Source organism: Lemur catta, chromosome 9 (genome assembly GCF_020740605.2).
Source record: "Lemur catta isolate mLemCat1 chromosome 9, mLemCat1.pri, whole genome shotgun sequence".
Taxonomy (NCBI): Eukaryota; Metazoa; Chordata; class Mammalia; order Primates; family Lemuridae; genus Lemur; species Lemur catta.
Genome location: NC_059136.1, coordinates 10,286,325 through 10,297,782, shown reverse-complemented (window position 1 = coordinate 10,297,782; position 11,458 = coordinate 10,286,325). Strand labels below are relative to the sequence as shown.

General features: G+C 43.0%; 1 protein-coding gene across 4 annotated transcripts in view; it reads right to left on the bottom strand.

Moving 5' to 3' along the window:
* Positions 1-765: 765 nt before the first annotated feature.
* CHD2 (chromodomain helicase DNA binding protein 2) overlaps positions 766-11,458 on the bottom strand; it is a 186,769-nt gene continuing 176,076 nt past the window's right edge. For all 4 annotated transcript variants that reach the window (XM_045561456.1, XM_045561454.1, XM_045561457.1 and 1 more), the window contains 2 exons: positions 8,278-8,524; positions 766-4,405 (listed from right to left, as the gene is read on the bottom strand). In XM_045561456.1, coding sequence (XP_045417412.1) covers positions 4,072-4,405; positions 8,278-8,524 — 581 coding nt within the window. In that variant the 3' untranslated portion in view covers positions 766-4,071. The remainder of the gene's footprint in view (positions 4,406-8,277; positions 8,525-11,458) is intronic.

Below are 11,458 nucleotides of genomic sequence, written 5' to 3'. Positions count from 1 at the left end.
ACAGCCCAGGGCTGGCAAGGGCCCTGCCTCCGCGTTCCCTGGGCAGACAGAGCCACACGAGCTGACCCCTCAGCTCGGAGTGGACACATGGGTTTATTTGGTATCAAGAATTGCAGACTTCACAAAGACTTGGGTTTGGTCTCAAAGTTACCAAAGGATTAATAAAACCTTTGCAGATGGAGACCCCCACCCGCGGGCTGTGCCACCCTTCCTGTCTGGGGTGCGCCAGAGCTGGGCCTGCCCGGGTGCCAGACTGCTGGAGTTAACATTCGTGTCAGTGTTTCCATTATTACACGCACCCCGCCTCCACCTTGTAACCCAACTATTAAATTACCCTCAAAGGTACAGGCTGGCAGATGCAGTGTTTGGATTTCCTTCAGGACAGAGGGGTGCCCCTTCCAGGTCTCCCAGGATCCTCCCTGGCAGGTCTGACCCTGGGAAATTAGGGGCAGTCCTGCTCAACTCCCGGGCTCAGCAACTCCAGTGCAGGGCTGTGGGCTATGACCTGGGGCTTCTCGGCCAGCGAGCCGTTAGCCTCAGCAATGGCCCAGGAATACACAATCACAGAAATCTGGGAACCAATGCCCTGGGCCCAACACCACAAGTGGTGTTGAGGAGGAGAAAAATGCAACTTTAAAAGGCTCCATTTCACACGCTGTCAAAAAATCTAGATGTGACCCAGCAACCAACAAGGGAGGGAAACAAGGAGGTATCTGCAGTCATGCAGATCACACCAAAATGCAATGCAACATGTCAGCCCAATTCTAAAAATCCTCAGTAACACTTTTTAATATACAAGAATCAAAAGTACAGCAGTTTTACAATGTAGGAAAATTTAATACATACTATATAAACAACATTATTTACATCAGAAATCACTAGGACAGTGGCATTTTTCACAAATATAAATTAATTACTGTTTAGTCAACAGGTTTTAAAAGTCCACAATTTTACAATAAAGAAAAACCATCTGTCCCCAAACGAGTGGGGCACAGATGGACTAAAGCAGCCTGGACCCTTGGCATGGCCCCCCCTCGCCCAGCGTGGCAGCCCTCAGAGGAGCCCGAAGACTGCTGGCACTGAGCCCGGGCCACCGCTCCTGCTGACAAGTGGATTTTGGTCTGTAGGATTTCAGTGTCATCGTGTGAATTCACAAATGAATTGCGTTTGCACTGCGAGGCCTGATGCAACCTTCAGACACATCAGGCTCGGATATCTGCAGCACGGCGTGAGAAGTGCTTGGGTTTCCCTTCGAGGGGCGTAAGGAATGACTGAAGGAGAGCTGGCGAGGGCTCCGAGGGGCACCTGCCTGTCCATGCTAGCCTGACGCTGACAGACCGCAGTGACGAGCCTGGGATTTCACCTTGTCCTTTCCTAGGGCCAGAGTATCCTGTCAATCCTTGTTCATGTGCACATTTTAGGTGATGCTAATTCCCTTCTTCCTCAACCCCTGCTCTTTCTACCAACGATGAAACCTTTCAAAGCCAGGCTCGATGGAATACCATCCTCAGATTCCTGGGGCAGCTTCTCCCATCTACAAGTGAGAGAATTTCTACCTGTGCAAATTTGTTTTTGATTTAAGCATACAATATTCATACTGATTTAAATCAAAGAGTAAATGCCTTCTTTTTCCCAAGGTACTCTTCAAACCTATTTCACACCTAAAACAGATGATTACCAGGGATACTGTAATTTTAGAATCAATGTAACACTGATCTGGCTAATATTGCCTTTTGCTACTGCATATGGCACTAGAAGTCCTGAATGTGAACAAAAGGAAATTCCTTTTTCCTCATGATGAGACATCTTTGGGAATAATTCACATCTCCGATCAACAACCTGGGAGAAGCCCGATGAGTATGGAAACTGCAGGGCCTCCAGTGACGGCTCCGCCCCCCTCTCACTCCTAGAGGACGCACTCAAACTGCCTGCAGGGCCTCAACCCCTCCCACCCCCACCTTCCATCACTCAAGGGCTTGGCAAGCCAACCTAGCCTTCCTCTCCGGCTTGGGCAAGACAAACACAGGATAGTGTCAATATTGTCAGCAAGAAGCTCCATCTGTGGGTTCCTCATCAACGTGTGGCCAAAGTGGAAACACGATTCCCTGCCTTCTCCACTGAGCAGCAGCTGGCCCTCCATGGGAGGACTATGGCCAGGTGGCCCCACACAGTCACTGGGGCTTTGTCCCAGGCATGCATGGTACAAGTCCAGGGTGTACAGCCCCCAGTACCACAAGGAGTTAAATACGAAAGTGGTGGGGCCACTGAGCTCCCCAACACAGGCTTTGAGGACCCAGACTCTCATCTGGCTCAGCACAGGCCAGCTGCACGATGCTCTGTGCAGCAAAAGGCAATGGCCCACCACAGCCACATTTGCTTCACTCGGGGGACACAGCTCGGCATGTCTTGGTAAAGGCATTACAGCACTGCCCAGGACACCAGCGAGTCGTGATAATGGTTTTATGAAGTGCTCACTAGTTCAGGCAGTTGAACCCTGTGCGTGCCCAATACGAGGGTTTTCACCAGCTCTGAGCTTGGACACAGGCACACTGTATGTTCAAGTCAGTTAATGTCTCCATCCTGAAAGGCCTCTGGATACTCTAACAATACTGGTAAGCTATACTGAAAATGGATAAAACTGTAGGCCCCTGCATCAGTAAATTGAAAAAAGCCTGCTTAATTGATGCAACCAACTTGCTTCCTAGTCCTGACTCAACAACTCTAGTATGGCTCTTACTGTCTACAGCTCAGTCATTGTGTCCTTGAATACTTCCTATTTTGGAAAAAATTTAACTTAGATTTATAATTGATCTTATTCTAAAAGAAACTGAGTTCAATTCTACTGATCTCCAACTAGCAGCAGAAACTTGTTCACCACAGGTAACTTATTTTCCTCTGCCTACCACATGAACGTCAGGAGATGTGTGATTCTGTGTAACCTACTTCTCCAAGCTGTGCAAAGGGAACTAAAATGCAGCAGGACATGCTGACCTACTCCAATACTGAAAGCTCCCTCCAGTTGCTGGCACTAGCAAACCCCACACTAGAACACCTGCTCACCCCCTTCGCTGGCACCCCCATCTCTGTGTGCAGGCAACAAGCTGCTCAGCAGGCCTGCCCCTGCCTCGCCTCCCCAGGACCTCGTTTCCCTCTCACCAGGGGAACCAGAAATCCACCAGGGATCCCAGTTCCCTGGCACATCACCCCCCATCCCCACCCTATCCCGCCCTGTCCCGCACTCAGCCCACCCCCCCAATCAAGTAAGACCCGTGCTAGCATCAACGCTGCCTAACTCACAGTACTCCAAAGTCAGCCAGAGGGACCCTACTTTCCCTGGCACAGGGGGAAAAGGAGGCCCACTTGGGAGACCAAACCTTTGAAATGTACAGACAGTGTGGGAAAATTAGTGTTGGTAGGGAAGAAGCCGCTGTGAACGTTGTTTCCCTTTCTTTTCCCCCACCCCAAAGCCCACCTGTAGGTTTCACATAATGAGGCTGAGTGTATGATTTCTCCCAAAAACACATTTAAGGGGTGTACCTGCCCCACTTCAAGTCCTCTGATGTGAGACCCCACCCACTTATCCCCACTCCCCGTCAGCAGCATCCGCCATGTCAGAGTGAACCAGGTTACACACTCTACCACCAGGTCCCGGCAGCCTTCGGGCACCAATTCCTTCCCCTGACCACCGCACCGAGGTCCGAGGAACATTGGCCCTGGCAATAAAACATTCGTGACTCTAAAGAGCCTCTATTCCTTCACTGGAGAAACACAGCCCAGTGAAGCTGGTGCACAAAAAGTCATCTTTCTTTCCTCCTAGTGGCTCATCAAAGTGGGAGGCCAGAACTAGGCTGGAATAGGATGGGGCGACAAAGTGCAGGAGTGGTGACCCAAATCAAAGCTGGACCCGGTAAAGGCCTTCCGCTCCTTTAAGTGCTCCTTCAGCCAGTGAGTTGACAGCAGTGGCATGTCCACAAACTCCACTTACTGGTCTAGATAACTGGCTACTGTTGGATCAGACCAAAAATATCCACGTGTTTGATGACTCTTGCTCTCCCCTTTCTGAGCTGTCCTTTATGTTTTCCGAACATTCCAGTTATAATCTGGGTTGTTTTTCTGTTCTAGTGATCTCTCCAAAGGAGACCTATGATCCAGGGGTGACTTGGAATCGTGAGGAGATTTCTGAGAAGGGGGTGAGCGAGGGTCTGAGACTGCAGGGTGCAGTGGGGGCAGGGGCTGCTTATATTCCCCCAATTTGTCTGTGTGGAAAGAACGGTAATGGTCTGAGGGTCCCTGCCCATGGTAGCCCATAGGGGGGCGGTGATCAGACATTCTTCGGAAATCCTGCTGGTGGTAATTTTGAGGCCTAAATTCATCAGATCTCCTCCGCTTGGAGTCATGATGGTGCCTGAAACAGAGATACAAGGATTAGCTGAAAGACCGAGGCCAGATTCCCATCCACTTCTTCATCACCCATTGGCTTTTCCTCATACGCTCATGTTCAAGGACACTTCCAACAGAGTCTGGGACAAATATGACATTGTAAGAGTCAAAAAACAAAAGTAATAAAGCGTCATTTTTATACTTATTGGCAAAACACATCCTATGAAATATACACCTCGAGTCTGCAGTGGACACAAGTGGACACTTGAAGAATCACGGAGGGCTCTGTACACTCATGCTGCCTTCAGGAAAAACTGACAAGACCTATAATATTTGCTGACCCAGCCAGAAGAAAAAGAGCCACAGAAATTATTTAGTAAGTTATTAGTTAACGGTAAAAGGCACCATCAAACTAAATATTCAACAAGAAGTGAAGGGGTAATAAAATTATCTTAAAAATTGACTAAATGTGAAGAATATTACAATGCTTAGCTTGGACCATGGCAAACTGCTCATTATGCTATTAAAAGAGAATTGGTATATACAGTCAGATAGTTAGACAGAATCAAAAATATTTGACAGCACAACAAAGTGACTACAATCAATAATAAGTTAACGTCTACTTTAAAATAACTAAAAGAGTGGAATTGGAATGTTCCTAACACAAAAGAAATGGTAAGTGTCTGAGATGATGGATATCCCAATCACCCTGATCTGATTAATTCAAAATCTATGCCCTATAAATATATACAACTATTATGTACCTGTAATAACATAAAACTTTTAAAAACAAAAATCAGTCCAGTATGGTGCCGCATGTCTGACGTCCCAGCTACTGAGAGGCTCAGGTGGAAGGGTCGCTGCACTCTAGGAGTTCACTGCACTCTAGCCTAGGCAACAAAGCAAAACCTTGTCTCAAAAAAGAAAAAAACAGAAAGTAAGTGTTGGCAAAGAACACTTAAAAGACGTGTGAAAGAACTGCAAGTCATATATTGCTAGTAGGAATGTAAAATGGCTCAGCCATTGTGGAAAGTTTAGTGGTTCCTAAAAAGTTAAAGAATTACCATATGACTTAACGATTCCACTCCTAAGTATACACCCCAAAGAACTGAAACCAGGTATGCAAACAAGTATTTGTACACCAATATTCACCGCAGCATTCTTCACAATAGCCAAAAGATGGAAACAAACATTCATCAACAGATGAATGCATAAACAAAATGTGCTGTATCAATACAATGAAATATTACTCAGCCACAAAATGGAATGGAGTACTGACTGATACATGCTATAACATGCGTGAACCTTGAAAACACTGTGCTAAGGAAAGAAGCCAGACACAAAAGGTCACCTGTTGTATGATTCCCTCTATACGAAATGTCCAGAATAGGTAAATCCACAGAGACAGAACGCAGACTGGTGGCTACCAGGGGTTGGAGAGAGGCAAGAATGGGGAATAACTTCCTTGGGTGAAGAAAGTGTTTTGGAACTAGATAGAAGTGGCAGCTGCCCAACATTGTGAGTGCATAATACTAATGTCACTGAATTGTTTACTGTAAAATGGTTCATTTACATAACGTGAATTTCACCTCAATAAAAAAAAGAGAGGAGGAAGAACTGGGTGACTTCAAGTTCCAGTCAAAATGGATTCACAGGGACTAGATTTACCCTCTTGCCTAAAACCAGCAGAAATGGGCAAAAGGTATAGAACAGTGGTTTCCAAGACACCAGGTATCAAGCAACAAAGAACAGTGATTCCTGAGGGATGGAAACCACTAAAGATCAGCCTTCTTGTTGTCCCTGCTCACAACCCTGAGACAGTTTCCAGGCTGTGACGCGTGACACAGGGAGGAAGAAACTCAGAAGAGGCCAGCAGACTTCCCTGAGTTGAGAGTCTGGTGGGAGCAAGGCAGCCTGAGTCCATAGGCTATAGTGCAAGAGAAAAAAGTTCTGCACAGAGAAAGAAGCTTGAAGATCTACAGGGGGTTCCCCTCAAGTATACAGCTGAACACTGCTCAGGATGTAAAACGAGGAAACTACTCAAGACCAGGGAAAGAACCACCCAAAAGGATTAGAAGTAACAGTGCCCTGAACTCACAGAGAACCAGAAAAGTTCCTGTTCTCACCAGCCAGACCAAAAACATTTCAAATGCAGGGTCACTGGGTAAAGTGCCCTGAGGCCCTTACCTTGGGAACAATTAGCCCTAGACTGAGCACTGCTCCAGCTCTGCCTAACAAATCTTAACAGCCAGACCTGAAAGAGGCAAACTGCTTCCAAGTAACCTGTGTCTCATAACAAAGCTCCAAAATATTTATAGGACTACAAAATATCCTGCACCCAACAAGGTACATTTCACATCTGGCATGTAATAAAAAAATTATTAGGCATGAAAAGCACCAGAGAAGCAAGACCCACAATGAGGAAATACATCAATCAATTAAACTGACCAAATGATAAAATCTGCAGACAAGGACATTAAAACCATTTTTATAACTATATCCCAGATTTCAAAAGGTGAGAGAGAGAGATTTTTTTTAAAAAGACTCAAATACAACTTTTAGAGATAAAACTACAACGTATGAAATGAAAAATATACTAGATGGGCCTTCTCGGCAGATGAGACATTAAAAAGGAAAATATTTAAAGACATAGCAACAGAAACTACCCAAAATAAAAGAGAGAAAACGTAATTTTTTTAAATGAACATAACATGAGTGAGCTGTGAGACAACTTCAAGCAAGTTAATATGGGTGTAACTGGAATCTCCAAAGGACAAGAGAGAGAAGGAAGACAGAAAAAAATGTTTGAAGAATATTATACAAATTTCCAAATTTTATGGAAATGATAAACTCACAGATCCAAGGAGCTCAACAATTCCAGAGCACAAGAAAACACAAGAAAAAATATGCCAAGGCACATCATAATCAGTGATTTTAAAAAAAAAAAAGCAGCAATATGTAAAGAGGAACAAAGATAAGGATGACAAATTATTCATCAGAAACAACGTAAGTAGACAGCAGAGGTACATCTTAAAATATTGAAAGAAACTGTCAATCTAGAAATTTATACCCAGCAAAAATATCTTTCAAAAATGAAGGCAAAATAAAGACTTTTTCAGACATACATACAAATGCTGAAAAAATTTATCACCAGCAGACCCACAACAAAACAAAAGTCCTTCAGGCAGAAGAAAAATGTTACCACACGGAAATACAGATCTACAAAAGAAATGCCGGGCAAGTGCCCACTGCATCCAGATGAGGCCATACAGAAGGCTGAGGGTAAGGGACAGAGTCCGCTCCCCTAAGGCGATGGCTGCTACTCAGCTACAGCCGGCTCTGCTATCACAGCCTGCCGTTTACCAGATCTTCCAAAAAGAAAGCAGGACACTGAGATGTATATATGAAATTTTCCCATGAGGTTAAAATATGGCCAATTCCTGAAATTAGAAACTACAGAGATAAAACCTCTTTAGCCCTTCCTGTACTTGCTAACTCTCACAATCTAAAACCTTGGCTCATCATACCACTGGTGGTATCATAGAGTTGTAAAGATGGACAAGGACCATAGGCTGGTCTCAGGATCCTTGCCACCTTGCATGGCTGAGAGCCTAGCACAGAGCTTGTTTTGGTTGTTGACTCTAATATTTTATAATCTACAATTTCACTAGATTTCCTCAAAAGATGGCAGAAAACTCTCTTTCAGCACAAGTGAAATGTGCTCCCTAGGACCCAAAGAACAAAATGTAAAACCTATAACCTGACATTCAAGACTCGGGACCACGGCTGACATACAAGGAGCTATTTAGCATCTGACAGATAAATACATTCACGTATGCATCATTGTCTTTTCTTTATAAACAGTCAGCTCCTGGTGTCTGGCAGCCTTTTGCACACCTGTCATAGTAATCTCTGTGTCCCCGGTGGTCTCGGTCACTGCTATACTGGTCATAAGGTCTCTTTCTGGACAGGTTGTTGGGTCGATAACTTCCAGAACGATGGGCATCCATGTGTCGCCGGTCCCCATAATGGTGGTCCTTGTACCAGTGCTGCTCATACTGATGGTGCCTGTCACTGCCCCACGGCGGATTGTTGTTGCCACTACCATAGTTGAACTTTCTTTCCCTCTGCCAGTCTCCTCGATCTGCAAGAAAAGAATGATCTAATGACTGCAAGAAATGGCTGAATTTCACTTTCACTAAAGTTTAAACTGAAAGCTGACACATGCTACCTAGTTTGTGGTACTTTGTTATAGACAGCCCTAGGAAACCAATAGAGGATTAACCAAAAGGAACTATGTGGCCTCACGGAAAATCCATCTTCCGTTTACAGTTATGTTAAGTTCAAAGACATGCCATCAATAAATGTCTCTAGTCATTTTGCTGGCCTACTCGCATTTTTTTCTACAGAGCAAAAAAATAACACCAATAAGAAACTTGTGCAGCTTAGAAACTGATAGTACAGTCAACCAGTGGCTTAAGTTCATTGCTGATCCAGGTGCATTTGACCAGAGGACTACAAAGTAAAAAACTTTTGACTATTCAAGCTAAGAATTAACAAATAATAACAAAAAGAGACACCTTCTAAACACGCAAAGGATTATCTGAAGACAGCTTCAAGTCAAATGGAAAGATTTCAAACAAGGTGTCAATGTCTGTGGTATTATAGAGATGCTTAAAACTCAAGCCAAGTCATTTATTTCTAGAGTAAATCGAACAGTGGTTTTCTTTCTTCCTAAACCCTCCATGACGTAGGTCACTGGTTAGGAAGTGTTGAGCTAGTAAATATAAGGGTTAGGAAGCCAAGGTTTGCAGTTAGTTTAATATTCAGAATATAAAATAAGTGGCATCATATGAATAATACAAAACCAGCCTAACACTAGAGAAGTCCGTATAACTAATACAGTGAGATGTAAGAACACGGAAACATCTCCCAACCATTCTGTACAGTCATTAGCTTTCTTCCCCTCAACAGAATGGTGATTAATTTCGAATTACTTAGATTTTTAAGATTAGAGGACATGGAACTTATGCTTCCAGGTAGAGTAGCTTGTAGCAGAATTACACCTTGCTAAAAACAATGAAAAGAGGCAGATAAACAAAAAATAATTTGTTTAAAGGCATCAAAGAGCAGCTAAAGCAATCAGGACTGGGGTAAGATTCCAAAGAGCAGAAATCTCAGAGGTAAGAGCTGACTTCTGCAGCCAGTGGGGAGATCTGTGATTCTCATCACTAGCAAGAGGCTAGAACTGGACCTTTCCCAGGCAGAGAACCACTGCTGGGAGAAAAGAGACACCAGCAGAGCTGTCTGTGGTCTTTCTAGAGTGACACTGGAGACCTGAGGGGCTTCAAACACATGACCAGCTTTCCCTTAGACATGTGTTGAATCTTTAGGGAACAGGCTAAAAGGCTAGGCTGAAAAGCCCCTGAGAAGCAGGGCAGTTTTGGGCAGTCTCACGGTGCTGAGGAAACAAAGAGAAGAGTTTAGGACCTGCTGGAAAGGAGGAGCAGCGACGCAACTGGCCCTCAGTTGAGCACTCTGAAGAGCTAAGCACCAGGACGGGGAGAGCCAGAGATGGAGCAGACTAAGAAGATCACCTCCCACTCTATGTGCCCAGGAGAGGAAAGAGTGAATCCTCTCTGGGGAATGTTAACATGACCTAGAGCTTCTACATTTTTAACACACATTGTCCATTTAAGCAAAAATAACTAGGCATGTCAAAAGATAGGACTGTATGACTAAAAACCAAGAGAAAAAAACATACATTCAAAAATGACTCACAATAATTCAGATACTGGAGGAGTTAGGGAGCAAGGATTTTTCAATAACTACAATTAATATTTTTTTCTAAAAGGAAGAAAAGATGAAGATTTATTTTTAAAGATTGAGAATTTTATCAGAAAACTGGACTATATTTTTTAATCAAATGAAAAATCTAGAACTCAAGTTTACAAAGGAATGTTTACTTCATTTTTATTAATATGGAATATTTGCATATTTGTAAAATAAATCTTATTCTGCACTTCTATCTACACACATACACTATATATATTTTAGGTTTCATTCCATATGTTTTTTTTCCCTTATTATTTTCTTTAGAAGTAATTCCTGCTCATTGTAACAGGTGAAGCAATAGATAATAGACAAATAATTAACTTCTTCCAATCCCTCCTCATCCTAAGGTAATTATTATTAACATATTAGTCAAACATATACTATAGAAAACAGTTTGATGGTGCCTTGAAAAGTTAAACATAGAATTATCCTATGAACCAGCAATTCCACTCCTAGGTATATACCTAAGACAGTTAAAAATAGGTATTCAAGAAAATACCAGTACACAAATAAATGTTCATATTAATACTATTCATAACACCAAAGTAGAAAAACTCATATGTCCATCTCTGCATCAATGAATGAACAAAGTATCAATACAGTGGAATACCATCCTGCCATAAAAATGAACAAAACACTGACACATCCTATAACGTGGATGAACCTTAAAAACAAGCTGAGTTAAAAAAAAAAAAAAGTCAGACACAAGAGGTCACGTTATAAATTCCATTTATAATATGCAAAATATCCAAAATAGGCAAATCCAGAGACAGAACACAGACTGGTAGTTGCCAGGGGCTGAGAGGAGGGGGAAATGTGGAGACACTGCTTAATGGCTACTGGGCTTCCATCTGGGGTGATGGAGAAGTTCTGGAACTAGATAGAAGTAGTTGCCACACAACATTGTGAATGCACTAAATGTCACCGAATTGTTCACTTACAAATGGTTAAGTGTATGTTAGGTGAATTTTACTTCAATAAATTTAAAATCACAGGTGCCTGGACACATTATGAATTTTGTTGTTACTGCTTATTTTTCTCTACTTTTTAAAAATCTAAAATGTAAGCTCATTCTTTTTATTACCTGATAATAATATTGAGTACAAATGCCCTATTATTCATTTAATTATTCCCCTATTAAAGGATCAAGTTGTTTCCAGCCATTTGCCTTTATAAGGCTGGAACAGAATCCTCATATAGGTATGTGCTTTCATTTCTATAGAGCAGACACCCAGACAAAGGA